The sequence below is a fragment of the Hirundo rustica genome, chromosome Z, assembly GCF_015227805.2.
Source record: "Hirundo rustica isolate bHirRus1 chromosome Z, bHirRus1.pri.v3, whole genome shotgun sequence".
NCBI classification, from domain to species: domain Eukaryota; kingdom Metazoa; phylum Chordata; class Aves; order Passeriformes; family Hirundinidae; genus Hirundo; species Hirundo rustica.
In genome coordinates, this window is record NC_053488.1 from 41791401 (window position 1) to 41809234 (window position 17834).

The 17834-nt window shown below is 34.9% G+C and overlaps 1 protein-coding gene across 2 annotated transcripts in view; it reads right to left on the reverse strand.

Moving 5' to 3' along the window:
• The window catches only part of CNTNAP4 (contactin associated protein family member 4), a 217261-nt gene that overhangs the window by 51275 nt on the left and 148152 nt on the right, over nt 1-17834 (reverse strand). For both annotated transcript variants that reach the window (XM_040090884.2, XM_040090885.2), the window contains exons 7-10: nt 16882-17025; nt 14224-14485; nt 8014-8160; nt 2404-2575 (exon numbers count right to left, since the gene is read on the reverse strand). In XM_040090884.2, coding sequence (XP_039946818.1) covers nt 2404-2575; nt 8014-8160; nt 14224-14485; nt 16882-17025 — 725 coding nt within the window. The remainder of the gene's footprint in view (nt 1-2403; nt 2576-8013; nt 8161-14223; nt 14486-16881; nt 17026-17834) is intronic.

Sequence of the window (17834 nt, forward strand, 5' to 3'; positions counted from 1 at the left end):
GAGGGTAGTGAAATTTATAAAAATAGGTGGATTAAACTTCTATTTTGATAAATTAGGAAGACATATGCTAAGCATGCTGGGAACTGAAAACTAAATCTGGCAGAGCCAATCCAAGAATGATCAAGATAGAAGAAGAGACATAAAATAACACTAGAAAATATTAAAGAAAACAAAACCAACCAACCAAAAATCTCCCATAAAGATGTTATTTTCCTTTTGTATCACTAAACTTGAGAAAATGCATATAATTTTGATGAAGTATGAAAGTAATATAATCTCAAGTCAATAAAGTGTGAGAAAGTATTAAGAATTTAGTGTTCTGACATTTGTATACTCTAAATAATGCTGGATTTCTATATACTGAGATTTACATAGTGGCTTTAAACATATTTTTTGTGCTTTTATACACTTACCATATTTTTAAAACCTACATGTACAGACTTACACCTTATGGTCATTCAAAACTGAAAATAGCTGGAATCTCTGGATAAAAAATGTGCTGTCTTCCTTGAAAAAGATTTGGTAAGATATGTCTCTGCTCATGGACAAGGAGATGGCTTCTAAACTGCAACTCTGAGATAAGCATTTTAGGAAGTCCACAGTTACTGTGAACACCAGAAAATTCATGGTAAATCAGACAGAAATAGGTATCAATTATATAGTGAGCCAATTGGGTGGTATTTTTCACTCACAATCTTGCTTAGATATTTATTAATGTGTTTGACTAAAGAATATACAAATTCCTACGTTAGATTCTTTTGACCTGATTATCTTCCTGATTTTGTCTTTATACGAGCAAGAAAACAAGCAGTATAATAGAAGTAAGTTCAATTCGAGTTCAAAAAACAGCAGTGATGTAGTGCTTTAGAAGCTGGAAGGAAGTGTCATGAGGTCCATCAAAGTGGAGAGGAATGAGACAGTTATGGTTGAAAAGTAAGGAAATAAGTCAAAGGCAGTAGTAAGAAAGAAAGGCAAAAAGAAATATCAATGTATGTGGCACCCCAAATATAAGTCCCTAGTAAGCCATACAGTAAAGTTTTGACTGAGGCCAAACGTGTTTTGGTACATATCTATCATACTTAGTGCCTACTGCAAAGTCCGGATTAGCTTAGGAAGGGATAAATTAACACAATTATTATATATATATACACACACACACACATATATATACATATATATACATACATATATATGAACTGCATGTTTTTAATGTGTGATAGGTGTAGAAATATTAATGAGAATATACACTACAAACACAGGTGAAAAGTTCACATTGTAGGCAGAACTTTCATTCTCATCTTGGATGTTTTTCTCCTTAAATTTTTATGAACAATTAGGTAAATAGCTAGTAATTTTTTCATCTTTTTGTCTGCAAGGAGTAGTGTCTGTTTACAAAATAGGAACATGCATAGCTGTACACTGTGTCATTTCTAGGAATGGATAGCAGGCCACAGAAGCAGGGTTGTGTGACTGATCTTGAAACTGGCTAATGTCTTGAAGCAGATCTCTGCCTACAGTGCTTCACCAAAAGATATGACTTTTGAAAGGTCTTATAATTCTGAAGACAGACTTTTTAAAATCAAAAGGCACTTCATGAGGTATAGAAATATAGAAAGTGAGGGAGAATTATTCAAAAGCACATAATTTTCCTCTGCCTGCTGTGTCCTTTCAGTACAGCCTTTCACCTGGATCCAAGTAAAATGCTTCTGGATTAAAGAGAGCACAGCTGTCTGTGACTGCATTCTCTGGTGTCTACAGAATAAAACCGCTTCCACTGACTGTGTGTTTTCTCCCTCTCTTTTCAGCAGCCTGTGTTGTTCTGCAAGCCCCTCTGCTTTCACTACACTGAAGTCCAGCAATATCTTTCCATCAAGCATTTCTATATCTGGGAATTTATACAGTCTTTCCTCTTTGGGGAAGGACTTTTGTTTTGGGAATGACACAAAGCCATTCTTTTAGACAGATGTTAATTACAAGTTATGAGATTAGTTCTGACCGTGGTCTAAAAGATGATTGCTCACTCACTATAATGGATACTATCTACTGTGTTTCTGGAGAGGTAGAATATAGGAAATAGCAGTAACTTGTAAAAAAAAGAATAGTTTTTTAAAGGGTGGATGGGACTACAGGTTGGAGTAGGGGATTTGTGTCTGCCGCTTACTTGAAAAGAAAGTAAGATATTTAAAATTTGTCAGAAAAATAAAATCATTTTAGTCAAAGTCTGCAGTAAAAGGAAGTCTATTTGCTATATGCTACATATTCTGCATTTATTCTGGACCTCTGAATTCTTAAAAAAGAAACAGAATGTCATTTTGTAGGTGTTCTGTTCTTTGTCATCAAGTCACTATTAGAAACAAAATGTAGACATAAATAAATCAATGAAAAAAAACATTATTTTCTCACCTGTCTGTAATGCCACATAAATCTATCTGCAGATCATTGAAATTGCCCAAACCATTTTGCTGAATAGAGATCATATCCATTGCTTTGTCACCAATGGAAATAAGTCGCATGCATCCTTGAAAACCACCAAATGATGTATTACATTCAGAAATATTTCCACGGCTAGGACAACCTGAAAGAAAAATAAAAACTGAGGCTGAAAAGAAATATTATATTGAAAAAACCTGCATATATTCCAAAAGTAAATTGAACTTTTATAGCCTCCATATGTTTTAAACTTTGTGGTTGGAGGACTTCAGCCAGAAGCTCTTCTGATAAGCCATGGTTACATGACTGAAAAGAAATACCTCTCTGCAGTCTTACTGTTTTTAGAGCAAATGCAAAACATCACTAAAAAAATTCACTAAAGGATAACCTAAAAAGTTGCCAAATAATGAGTGGAATCCAGATTGGAACAGGTTGGCTGGGAGATCATAGTCCCAGAATGTTAAATTACTGTCTAAGGTCACATGATTTGAACAAGTTTTGAGTCACAATTGAAGTCAAATAAGAAAACAAACCAAACCAAAACCAAAACCAGTTACTAACTACAGTGTTAAGTTATCAGCTGTTAAGAAGATTTTGTAAGGTACTGAAACTTCTTGTTGCAGACCATCAAATACTCAACTAGGAGAGATGCTCCATTGAACCTGCTACTCATGGAAAAGGAAGAAATGGTTGAAAATTTAAAGGTCAAGGACAGTCTTGTTACAGCAAACATAAAGATGAAGCTGTGGAGTTTATGAGACACAGAGAAGAGAGAAATAAAACTCCAGAATTATAACCCTGGACTTCAGAAGAGCCAAAGTTTTTCTGTTCAGGATCTATTTTGAGGATACCATTAGAAACTTCCTTGGAGAGCTGGATAGCTTCAATAAATAAGGGCTGGATAGATTCAACAAATAAACTCTTCAGAACAAAAGAGAAGTCCATAGCAATATAAAAATAGTTAAGCAAGTGTGGCATAAGGCCTGCAAACATAAACATGGAGCTCCACAGGGAGTGCAAGCACAAAAAGAAAGCACACAAAATGTGGTAGCAGTGACATGCAACGTAGAGGGGATTACAAAGACACAGCCTGCATGTCTAGGAATGCAGCTAGGAATGAAGAGGAGATAAAACTTGCCAAGGATATTGAAGAGCAACAAAAAGGGTTCTGTAGGTACAACAGTAAGAAAAAAAAGGCTAAAGAGATTATAGATATTATCCATATATTCCACAGGGCAGAGGACTTAGTGATGAGGGTCTAGAGAAGAATTGTTTTCTTCAAGATCTTTTTTCTTCACTAGTAAAATTGATCCTTAGGATTCCCATATCCTAGCAGAGTATGAAAAAAAAGAATGTAGTAAAGGAACAGTGAGCCCAAGGTGCACCTGAAGGTGCTGCAGGAGCTGATCAATGCCATTTTAACAATTGCCATTGTCATTGTGAATTCATATCATTTTAATACTCCAAGGGTCTTGGTAATATTCTGCACTTCTTGATAATTGGAAAAGGCAGATGTTGCACCCATCTTCAAGAAACTAGAGGGCAGTTAGTCTTATTGCAGTGCCTGGCAAATTCACAGAGCAAAACTTCTTAAAGCCATTTCTAAACTTGCAAATGACAAGAAGTTAACTGGCTAACTTCCGCTTCAAGGTTAAATAATTCCTGACTGAGGTCTTTGTTTTCTTTTCTGAAATGATGGGCAGTATAGATAGAGAGCACTGAGCATTGCATACTTTAGCAAAGACTTGACAGTTTTCTATAGTCTCCCTGTCAAAAGATTCATTATATATATGCATGGGATAAGCAGGCAGTTGATGCTGCAAAGCCCAACTGACGATCACTGAGCAGAGGATGCTTCAGAGATCAGTAGTTACATGTATAATATCTTGATTAATGACCTGGATGATGAGACAGCATGCACTTTCAGCAAGCCTGCAACTGATACCAAACCAGGGGCAGGGACAAAATGTTGGAGAGCAGGGCTGCAACTCAAAGGGGCCTGGACAGGAATGTCATGAAGTTCATTAGGAAGATCAAGATTTTTAATCTGAGATAGAACAAGTCCATACAACAATCTGAACTGGGGGATATCTGTCTAGAGACAGGCCTGAAATCCTAGATACCATCAAATGGAATATGAGCTGGTGGAGTGCTCTTGCAGTATGAAAGGCTGTGGGAAGGCATACATTCTGGGTTGTATTCTAGAACAGAATCAGCAACTGTTGGGAAGTGGTTCTTCCTGCTACATGGCACTTGAGGCCATACCTGAAGTGCTGTAGTTCTGGGCTCCCCAGTACAGGAAGGACATCAATGCCCTAGAGTGAGGCCAGAGGAGGTTGAGAGGTTGAGAGGTTGAGAGACCTGGGCCTACTCAGTCTTAAGAAAAGAAGATAAAGCCATCTGATAAGATGGCATAGAGAAGACAGAGGAAGACTACTTCCAGCAGTGCATGGTGACATGACAAGAGGCAAAGGACAAAGCTAAAACCCAGCAAATTTGGATCTTGAGGCATAAGACACAAGCAAAAAAATGTTTTTACTGTGACAGTGGTCCATATCAGAACTGTTTGTTCCAAGAAGTTGTAAGATATCCATCTTTGCAGCTGTACAAGGCTTAAGTGGTAACATCCCTGCACATCTTGATCTAATCAGACTTGTTTAGAGCAGAGGCTTAGACTACATACCATCTGGATATCCACACTGTAAGAATCTAATATTGTGGTTTATCTGTTGTCTTACTGATCCTGAAATGCCTTGTTCACTGACTGCCAAAAAACTCACATTTGTAGTAAATAAATGAAGTTTTATTCCTGATTTGATTTAAACCACGTCCATTGAGCAGTTTATCCCAGTTGCAGCTAAACACTGCACTACAATTCTCAAATAGTTTTTATTTGTCTTTCTTCCAAGATGTATTATTGTTTCTGCAATGATGCACAAGGGTTATCCTTTGATCTTAGCCCAACAATACTGCATTCTGGTTCACAGCATTTGAAGACCTTGTTTCAGGACGTTAGGAAGCAGTGATTTTTAAGGCACTTTTCTGTTGTACAGAGCTAATGGATACTTTTTAAGTCCCGTAAAGGCAGTGGAGAGGCTTATGATATAGGAAAGCAAAACAACAGTGGAAACTACTAAACATATTCAGAGGACTGTGCAACAACATAAATAGTATAAATATATTTTTGAGAAATATAGATTAGAAAATGAATTAAAACTGAAATTTAAAAAGTTAATGGACTTTTAGTGTGTGTAACTGTTCATGAACAAAACTGTTCAAAATTGTTATCATGTTTCTAAAGGCACGTGTTTATTATATACTTGGTGTGTTGCTTTAAGAAAAACAAATATGCAGACTTGCAAAAGTCAGAATAGGAGCAGAGTAAGTTTTCAGCACCACACATGGTTAGACAAATTGATTTCAGGCCCAACCACATGCTTTACAGCATTCTAGAGTTGCACAGTAACATAAATTCTGTCATTTCTTGTGAAAAAATACAATGCTTATTTAAGAATTAAATACTTCCAGTAGAGTTCAAATAAATATATAAATAAAAAATAACGGATAAATACATAAATAAAGATAAATGGATAAATAAATAAATAAAGAGAAAGTAGGAAAATATTGCAATTTTTAGACATAGCTATTTCACAAAATTGTCACAGATATTTTTATTAGTGTCTCTTTATCAAAATTTGTCTTCTGTTAGATAAGAGACAAATACAATTAACATTAATTAAATTGTGTTTCCTTACAATTCTAGACTGGATTATTAAAGATAAGAACAAATCCTTTAATCATTAAATTTATATTATGTGCTTATTGCAATACTAAATGATCTCATTTTGCCTTATAATTGCAGTGAGTTATTTTACAAGAACTGAGAGAGTTATTGATCCTTGATGATGGCATGACTAGAAATTGAGCTCACATAAAACTAAACATGTTTATTACATATTTTCCTAGTTAAGTGTACACATTTCCTGCATAATTTGTATTCATTAAGACAAGTAAACAAATCACCATATCCCCAGGACATCTTCCCTGAATGGCTGATACTCATATTTTAACAAAGAGCACAAACATAGTAAATATTCATATAAACTTGGAAAGAAAGTAAAAATGCATTGTCTGCATTTTGACAGTGGTATATAACATAAAAATTTAATAAATTTTCTAAATTCAGAAATCCACTTCTAGCATTCCCTAACTTTGTATGAGATGCATGAGCTGCAGGTTTCAGCGATAAGGTTGAGATCAGAGAATCTGAGGGGTGGATATGCAGCTGGTATTTCCAGTGTTCCTGGAATTATTTTGTCCTCTCCATACTGCAAAACACAAATAGAAGTGCCCGTCTACAACTTAATTGAATATACTGCTTTTTGTAACTGCCCACGTCCCATCTGAACTGTTCATCTGTGCCATCAACCCTGCAATGATGAAATCACCTAATCAGAGTTCTGGGAAACTGAACCAACATAGAAAGGTTATTTAAGACTAATATTTTACATCTTTCTCTGATTTTGCTGATTATTAGCCAAGTCAAGGGATGTTTTTAGTAGAAAAGGGTAGATACCAGATGTGAAAATTCATATGAATGCTCATGTAGCAGTTACTGTACTAACAGTGTGCCTGTAAGCATGAAATTTATTTAAAACCTGTTGTTGCAAGGCAAGTGATCTGTGGATTACAATGGGGTCCATACTCATTTCATGTTTTGTATACAACCTTCTAATTTTTCTCAGAAATTTGAGAATTATTAATAAATAAAGTAATTTAACAATTCAACCATTAATATTTAAAAGAGAGGAAATATTAGACTTCTAATGTACTCAGGCAATGTTTATCACTTCTATTATGCAGTCCATTCTCAAAAAAATTATATGAATAACAGAACAACCTGTTCCACTCTATCAGTAACAATACATATTATTACACAAGCTCTTCATGATAGATGACTGCTGGTATTCCTAGAGAAATGAATATATATATTTATGAAGATATGTATAGGTTTGTAGGCACAAATTATATTTGTCAAATGTAGAAAAGTTATACCACTGTGGTGGTAAAAAACAAAAACAAAACAAAAACAAAAACAAAAACAAAACAAAACAAAAAACCCACAAAAAAAAAACACCCCCCCAAAAAAGGTCTATGTATCATACAAAGATGTTATTTACACAGTAAGCATACACTTAAGGCGAAAACTTAAGTAATTCCAGTGGAAGATTCTCTGAAATATTCATTTAGCAAAACTGTAAGCTAAACTTAAAACTGCAGCAAGAGAAAATTTTGCATGTCTGATTGTCAGCCAGACTATATTCAATAATCAGATAAGAACACAGTACAAGTTATGACAATCTAAAAAGAGACCAAGGATTCAGAGTGGTGATTTATTTTACCCAGCATGGTAAAATTCGAAGGAAACTGAAACTAAAAACATCATAACAGTGCCTAAACCAAGCTAGGCAAAGAATACTTGAAGCAAGCCAAACAATTATTTTCGTTTGATTAGATATTTCAGGAAAAAATTGATGTGTAACTCTTGGACATTGCAAATATAAACAGATAACAATATTTCACCTCCAAAGTAGAAAACGTCTGAATAAATCTGAAGAGGTATGACAGCATGAGCAGATGAGGTTATGTCATTGTCCACCCTTACACTGATACGATTCCTTTTGATAGAGAGAGACACAGAATGCCACTGGCCATTATTTAATCCAGCACCTGAAAGAAAAATAAACCCCCAAAATTTAGTATAAATTTCCATTTATTGTTGTACTATCTAAATAGTTTTAGAGTTGAAAGGAGAAGAAACCATGACAGCAATCATAGCCCACATAAAATCTCCAATGAGAAAGAAATTAAAAAGAACAAGCATCTTTTGTGAAGACAGAACCTATCTTCACATTTTATAAATAAAAAATAAAGGTACTTCAGTGAATAAGTCTTAGTCTTGTAGAACTATTGATGTAGCCTAATTATTTGGAATATATCCATTTAATGTAATGACTGCAAAGAGTATCCTCCCAATCCAAGGAGGCTATCATTAAAATTGTGATAGCTGATACAGTATTTTACACATAATACATATTTTTATTACGCTGTTACAAAAGATTTCTTCATATTTTAAAATAAAAGTAGTCATTATATTACAACATGGCAAAGTAGCAAAATACTGTAGATGCTAAAAGCTTCAGTAATCATCATGTCAATGTCACAAGACAATTTTGCTTTCAGCTGATTCTTTTACTGGACATGTATGGGAAAATATTCTGAGGGTTTAGCCACAACCACAAATTTACATTACCTCTGACTGTGTATGTGCAAGATGCCACAAAGCAACAAACCTATAGTCCTGATTCTGGAAAGCACTTACGTATACATAAATGAATTCTACACAAGGCAGCATGTCACCACGGTATTATCTTTAACAAGTGCTTAAAAACAATCATGTTCTTGAGTGTTCTTCAGAACAGAGATATTTCTTTCAGTGAAGAACAAAGAATACTGCCTTTAAATTAGTCAAAGCATTTTCTTGATGGCAGAGTGCCTATGATATGTGATCTGTGATTTCTCTCTTTAAATTTCATATATTTATGTACCCCTCTCTAGGATATGTTGTATATGCTGCAGTAATAGTCCATGAGTTAAGAGACACATTCAAACAGAAGGAAAAGAAATAAAAAGAGAAAGGTGAGAAGGTTCAAATAGCTAAATTATAGCATAACTAGGGTCCATGGATTGTTGACTACCATAATCTAAATCCAAGATTATAACACAATGAAGAGGTAAGCCCTAGAAGGACATTGCAAACTCAGATGAACTATCAGCTAGATAATATCTCCAATATATTTAAGATAATATTAGTCTTATATACTTTTTCTCTATTTTTTTCCTTGCTTCATTCAGCATATTTATTAGGGAAGACATAATAAGAAATCCTAAATATTTTCCTTTAGCCCCAGCTTCTCATGGGTCCTTCAAGTGATTGAAGTTTTCCTGTCACATTTCTTTAGTATATTACCTTTTTCCTTTAGAAACCAAAGAATCATAGAATCATATAGCATTTTGGGCTGCAAGTGACCTTCAAAAATCAATTTGATCAATGTCCCTCTTTGCAGGGACTTTTTTTCACTGGATCAGGCTGACAGAACCCCCATACGACACAACCTTGAACATTTCCAGGAGTGGAACATGTAAATATAATCTGTTTCACTTTAAAATTGTTACCTCTTCTTCTGCCACTATGGCTCCTTGGAGGAAAAAAGAATAAAAATCTCCATTATAGGCCTTCTCTTAAGTAGTGGAAGGACACAATAAGGTATCTCTAAAGTTTTTTTTTTTTTTTCCCCCAGGCTGAACAATACCAACTCTCTGAGTTTGTCTTCATGCTCCAGCCCTCTGATTATTTTCATGGCCCTACTCCAGTCTCACTCTAGGAAGACCATGTTTTTCTTGTGTCAGGAACCCTAGAAGCAGTTCTTGAGGTGCGGTCTCATCTACCGTCAGCCCCAAGTTCTTCTTGGCAGGCCTGCTCTCAATCCCTTCCTCCCCCAGCTTGTACTGAGACTGGGGGGCACTCAAGCCCAGGTACAGGAACTTGCATTTGGCTTTGTTGAGCTTCATGAGTTTCACATGGCTCCATTCTTCAAGTCTATAAAGCGTTCTCCATCTTCAACTCTCCCAAGGGTTGCACTCCTTCCCTAAAGCAAATCAATTGCATCACTCAGGTTGGTGTCATCAGCAAACTTGCTGAGGATACACTTGATCTCACTGCCTGTGTCATTACTGAAAATATTAAATCTAGAAATAAACTCAGTCACTTTATTTTAATCGTTACAAGGATAACTACTTTTAATTCTCAGTTGTGCATCCTCCTTCAGTAGCTTCTTGTTCTGGTGGGTAAACCATATTCCAAACCTTGCAATATTTGACTGTGAAGGTAGGTAAGGGACTGTCCTAACATATAAAGAATGGTATTTCAGATCATCAAAAGTTTTGGTTACTAGAAAATTAATAATATGAGTTTTGCACTTTTTGGTTTGTTGATTGTAATTCACCTTATTGACCTACTATATGATTTTGGACTGGATTTTATCTCCCCATCTAAGAGGTCGGCAGGATTAGAGATATTTAACAATTTTCATGTAGCTGAAGTTGAGTTCCTAGAAAACACTTTCATTAAGTCTGAAAACTAAGGAATGCCATTGTGGGAGTGCAAGACACTCTGAAAAAACTGTTCATTTTAGCCCTTGAATTGAGAACCTTAACTAAATTCCCATTTGCTTTTGTGGAGCCACTGAGTGGTACAACATCTAGGTGGAAAAGTCCAGTGGACTACTAGCATCTACATTCCATCTGAAACTTTGCTGCTCCATCTGAAACAATTTGTCTGCTGCTCTAGTACGAGTTAGAAAAATACTTAACCAGAAACAAGTAGGAAAAGAAAGTAATTTTTTAGTAGATAATAAGGTAGCTGTTAAACAAAATGTCCATTTTTTCTCATTAGTTCCATTAAACCTAAGCATTAAAATAGGGTCTATGGGATGTCTTCCAGAACAATGATACCCTATGTCAGGAACACATTTATAAAATTGAGTGTATATAGATTATTAGGAGATCAGTGAGAAACAAAACAAAACAAAAACAACAACAAACAAACAAAAAAGTTTAGAGGAGGTAATTTATAGATTAGTCTGAAATATAACAATGAAATCCCATTATTATTAATACCACTTAATTAAAAGCTTCGTGAAAATTAAAAGATGAATAGAAACAGAGAGTCATAGAAGAAACTGAGTAATAAGATCTAACATTTACAAATATTGTAATTCAATTTGGTCTCATAAAGCAAAACAAATTAACTTTGTGTTGATATTTCCTTTTTAAAAATCTGTTATTTCTTTGGGAATATCTAATGTGCAAAAAGAGGCTACAAATGAAAGACATTAGGATACCAATCTGAAAAAGAAACTTACTATAACCTAATTACTTATAAATTAACACGCCATTCTCCTCGGTTTTATATGGTTAAAGAAATTCTTCAAAAACACAGGATAATTAATTTAAGACTTGTGCACAAAGAAATATACTTGGATTTAATTATCAAATATTATGTGTGTGTGTACATGCGTGTGAAAGTCAGGTCATAAGTCCTCGCCTGTAAGGGAGCAAATCTTCTGTCCAACCATCCATAATTTAATTACTCAATCTCCAAATGCAGACTTGAATTGCTTCAGTGATTGCTACAATATTTCAAAAACTCAACAAAAAGTTTCCCATATGGTTTTGTTAGATAAAATCCTTCTCAGAAGAGAATAAGAAGATTTTGCTGTAGCTTTTGCCTTCACAAAGACAAACACAATTCCTTCTGTTCGACTTTATGAACAGAAAGCCTAACCTAGCATGAGAACATTAAATTCTGCTTCAGCATAGAATGTCAAGATTTATTTTAGGATGTTTATTGCTAATATTTTATATATTGCTTTGCAGCTTTGAAATTTAATAAATTGCACCACATGCAAGTCTACCTACAGCTGTTAAAAGTGCCACCACCATCAGCCAGTCTGTTAAAATGACAGTGCATAGCAACAGTTTCTTTAACATACATCACCTAATTGAACAGCAATTGAAATAACTCCTAAAAACCCAAATTCATCACTGCTAACTACATACCACTGACATTCTTACTAAGAAATTGACATTTTCAAATGGTAAGGCTAGGGAAATCTCTTGTCCTTAAAGTGGTACTCTGTGCATCAGTTATTTTAGATAATAAAAAATACCAGGGTGATTCCCATTATCATGCACAGGAAAAGGATGAAAGCATTTATGTAAATTTCAACACTATCTGTGGTCATTAGAGGCTTATAGTCTTTTTCTGAGTTAAAATAATAATGGTTTAAAATTTTACTTGTAGTCATTATACACCTGTAGAAACATAATGAACTTGGCAGTTTCTTTCTCTCTCTCTCTTTCTTCTTCCCTTCCCTTCCCACACCTTCCCTTAGCTTTCCTCCTTCTCTCTCAAGGGCATTTTCATTTATTAAGAGGAATCTAAAAGAAACAGGGGCATAGAATGAAGATTAAGAAGACCTCATGTTCAAATCCTGTGGCTTTTTCTTCACCCTGCTTGGTTCTACTCTGCACCCTTTGTCTGCCGAACAAGTTTTGATGAGCTATTTAGATCAGTTGATTCTTATTTTGTCTTATTATGTCTGATTATAACTAGTTTGGGGGTATCTCACTTGTTCTTCATTACATAACTGGAACTATCTTGGATTCTTTTACACTAATATTCTGCTTTGTGAATATGAAATGCAAATATGTGCTTGTGTATGGGTCAAAATAAATGAAAGATCAAGTGATGTTCTCGATATCATAAATGTGTTTCTGCACCCAAATTCACCATTTCTTCTACAATATACTCCTCCAGCTAGTGGATTCTGGTCATCTTTGTCCATACAGAAACCACTCCAACCCCAGCCTCAATTTCCTCATACTCATATATTTTTTGTAATATCTTTTATTCACCTAATCTCTATTGTGCAAGTTTTTCCTGTCTTAGGGCTCATCATAGCATATCACATCATATAATATAAGTAAAGGGCAAAATTCAATTTGTTTGCATAAATAATGAGAAGCTCTAAGGCAGCTGTAATACATGGGATGTCAGAGAACAGTACAATACCGATGAAGTGCTGCTAGGTGAAGGTGATGATATTATTACATGGAGATGTTACTGGATCTCAGCATTTTACAAAAAGCCTTCAAAGGTGGAGATGATGCTTTTCTGTCCTGCTATCCTATTTCCTGAAAGATGGAGATTCCTGACTGGGCCAAACAGTCTTGTTTTCACATAAAGTGCCAATGGTGCTCAGAAAAACTAAGGAGACTCTTTGTGAAAGAGTAAGCCCCATTCCTGGCAGGCAGAGAGAAAGTTAAAGCTGGTATCTACTTCAAATCCCAGCTGAATACTCTCTGACATAAGTGCTTATCACTATAGTGGCTTCATACTTTTGTCGTGACATACTTGTTTGCCAAGGGTGAAATTACTCATCAGAATACTAGAAGGTACTAACTTTCTGAAAATCTGTTTTACCCTGTGGGAAATGCACTATCAAAAATAGATGATCTAGTCTTAACTCAGTGTTTAACTACAAAAATGACCCTATAGCTCTCAGGTATTCATTTTCCTCAAGTTTTTTGTGGTTTTTTTTTTTTTTTTCAATCATAGACTCAAACTTGCCCTGGTTTTCTGAAACACAGTCTGGTATTGGGCATCCACTGTCCCAGTTTAATGGACATCTCTGCAATTTAGAACTCTAAAAAATAATAGAAGTGATATTTCTAGTGATGTATAACTTTAGAAAAAAATTAGTTACTTCTTACCTTTTGAAAGCACTCAAAAATTACAAACACATCTTAATGACTTAGTTTGACAGGGTAATAGACTAAATTTCTTATACTTCACAAATGAAAAAGCTACTTAGATTTCCCAGGTTATACACATGAGCTGTACATATTGTATGCATGTTAAGCTAAAGACTCAGTCTATATTACTGCAAGTAATTTCTTCTCACTCATGGGGAAAAAAAGAATAGGCATGTTTGTGAGAAAAGAAAGCATTTAGAAATTAGTGGGTGTAAAATTCCCACAAGTAAAGCACAGTTGCACAAAAACTAATCATAAAAATCAGTCAAAAAAGCAAGTACTCAGTAAATAACCTTTATTTTTTTTATTCATGCATAGAAGTATTGGATTTTTTTTTTCCTTCATTTCTGTTACCTGCAGCGATGTCACTCAGTACTCTTCCCATTTTATGAAGATTGATTTTGACTCTTCCATCACTCAGATATAAGAGGAAACCACCTGAAGACTGGTGCAGTTTACTGGATAATAGAAGTCCTTCCTTGTTCCAAGTGCGAAACTGAAAACTGACAAATACTTCATCTTGCCCTGGTGTGCCTGGCAGTGCCAGGAAACTGCTGGAGCTCAGAAATGTAACAGGAACCACCTGTGGCTCTAAACACGAGAAGGATATATTGCCCTAGAAAGAAATAAAACAAATATGGAAGAGTAATGAGAATTTCTCCACAGAAACTGCAGTTTCAAAACATGGTGCATAGTACTTGAATGTATTAGTCTAAAAATCAAACATGAACATCATCAGTTTGAGAAATGTTAACATAGTTGTCTGACCAGAATAGATTCATCTGCCTGCACAAGGAGTGGAAAGGACCTTTGAGGGAATGACCTAAGTTCCTAAATTATGAGGCGGATTTAATGCTACTTCAGGAGTTAGAAAGACCTGCTTTGTTCATAATTTGGCTCATCCTCAGTAACCATTAGGGACATGATAAATTCTTCAATGACAAATAAATGCGTTGCATGACTGACTGCATGTAAACATGTGGATCTAAATGCCAGGATGCAGAGAAAAATGTTGAGCTGGCACTGATTGTTTAAGACAGTGTTAAATTTAAGAAAAAAAAAACAATTTCCAAATAAATGCAATTGGAGATGTGCACCCACTCCAGTATTTGTTTTCACAAACAGAAAAATACCACATATAAACTCTTGCTACTTATAAATGTGCACAACACATACTTCTTAAATTAAGAGGGAATGTGTTTCCAAGCAGGCACATATGCACTAGATGATGAGTTGGATTTATGCACCTAGCACTTATTTTGTACTTACCTTCTTCTGAAACAACTGTTTCTTAGGTAAACTTGTGGTTGAATTCATTGAGAAGCTGAGAGTAACCTGCACCTGTACTTGTACTGACTGATGCAGATAAGAAATCTCGAATGGGAATAATGTATTTTTTGCATCTGGTGTCAGAGTTTATAGTGCTTGATAGTAGTACACTGTGCACTCTGATCTAATAACTTGCTGACACCATTTGAAATATAGCTAATTTGTTTTGGAGAAAGGATTAATAAAGATTAATGGTTTTGGAATTTAAAATACATTTAATTTCTGTTCAACACTAAGAGGTTTTAAACTTTTGAGAATACAAAAAAGTTTGACCACACAGTAAGAAGCCTTAAAATCAATTTAATCAAAAAATACTCACTAGTCCCTGGTGCGGAAAAGTACTAAAGTCTGTAGGTTTTCATTTTCTTCAAGGAAAATACACAAATAAGTAAAAGTTTTATCTTATGAACTCAGCTGTACAGACATGAATAGTCAGCAAAACTGACACATAGTAAAAAGGCACTCATCAGATTTTTAAATGTTAAAAGCTGGCCATTTGTAGATTCCCCCAGCAAAATTCCTATTTTAACAGGGATTCTGCAATAGCAGAGATTCTTTCTACAATATTTACATTATGAAACGTCTCCTAAATAGTTTTGAAAGTAGCACAACAATTTAAAACATTTGGCATGGAAATTATGAAATTTCCTACTATGGATAATTTCATAGATGCCCTTCCATTAGCCCACCCAGAGCCTACTATAATTGCCCATTCTCCAATATTCATAAGCATCACGGACATAATATTATGCAGAGGTACCAGCTTAGCTAATTTTGGAATATTTCAGGTGAATTTCATATGCAAAGAGACACCTCTCAACCATTTCTTCTGTCACAGAGAACCAAATTTGAGTATTTGTATTCTGAACAGAAATCCAGGTTAAAATATTTGGATAATGAAAGAATTTAATATATTTTTAATTATTTGGAGCTGATTTCTATCATACTTCTGCATTTTCTGCTACTAAGTAAGTACATGTTGCAAACAGAGATGACCCTTGTTGTGCTAGGGGAAAACAAACAAACAAACAAACAAACACAACAGCAAAGGACATAGAAAACATTCTAGAAAGCCTATTGTAATGCAGAAGACATTTGGTTTGTTATTGGACCTGTTTCTCCAAAAGGTAGGAATTTATATAATGTGACTGTTAGCCATCTCACAATAAATGCATTAAACCCACCAACATAGATTACAGGTCTTCAGACAACTGTCATAAATTGAAAAACAGATCTTATCAAAATTATAATGCTCTGGACGAAGCAAAGTGGAACAGTCTCCTCAGCAATAAAAAACTTTTAAAATGTACTGCTGGTGTTCTTATTAGCCAGGCACATATTCTTGCTACTCTGGTACAAAGCCAAAGATTTGATGGCTTCTCATACACCTTGTTACTCATGGACATTTGTCTCCCATGTTAGATAAAACACAACACTGTGATATCAGACACTTCTAAATATCAGCTAAGGGCCTCAAGAATTAAATGCCTCCTGCCTTTTATACTAAGATGGGTCTACACAGTATAAAATGAAAAATAGCACAACTTAGTAATGACTTTATTTTTCTTTCATTACCTAACAAGATTTTACTAGAAATGTGTGCTAACAGGTTGAATTTGAAAGCGGTTGTGATCATTTCCTCTGTTTTAGTTATTTATTCTTTCTTAACTATAAATCTCTTACCACAATGTAGATCTGAGATTTATGCTTCCTGGCCAGGTCAATAATATTCACTCCATTATAATAAATATTTTCAAAACACCCATGGAAGTTCCTCTGTGATAATATCCCTGATTTTCCAGACACTGGGATCCCTCCAAAGCTGAGCTTAGAAAGAGAAGAGAAATCAATAATACTGTTAAGTAATTGTCTAAGAAAATAAGTTGATTATACTGTAAGAGCAGAAGTCAAAGACTGGCCTATAATGAATCTGTTGCTTCATTATCTGTATCATATCTACATATTAAAAGAACTGGCTAACAAAAAAAAAGGCTATATCAAGTCACATGTATGTAGCAAATTATTCTGATATTTTGGCTTTTTTCCTTCTTCTTTTGATGTCTCTTAGCAGCGCCTTGATCAGTTTTCAGGGTCCATTACAGCTGCAAAACCAAGGAGAAGGACAGTGGAGACTACATGGAGACTACGCAAAACTGTGCAAGTGTAAAAAAGGAGAAGAAAATTAGCAACAATTTCTTTAGAAACTTGAGCCTAACTTCTCCCCTGTGCACACCATAACTACCATCAAAGAGAACAAGAGTGCATCAAATTACACTATTCTAGAACGGATTTCAAACAAACTAAAGGAGGTATATTTTTCCTTTCAAAATGCTTAAGCTGTGCAGTTCCTTTGTATGGTGCTGTAAAATCACTTAGTTTGAGAAAGAGATTGGAAGATTTAATAAAAATAAAAACCCATCCAGAGCTACTAAATTCAAGAATATCATTCTGTCTAAATACGTTCCTGCCCTAAGGCAAAAGCTGCTGGAAAGCAGCAAATTATTTTAGAAAAGCATTGCCACAAGGGTGACTTCTACTTCTGCTCTTGTCTCCGTTTTAACTCCTGGACACTATCAGAAATAGTATTCCAGTAAAAGTGAACATTTGAGCTCACATATTTCAAAGCTACTCTGGAC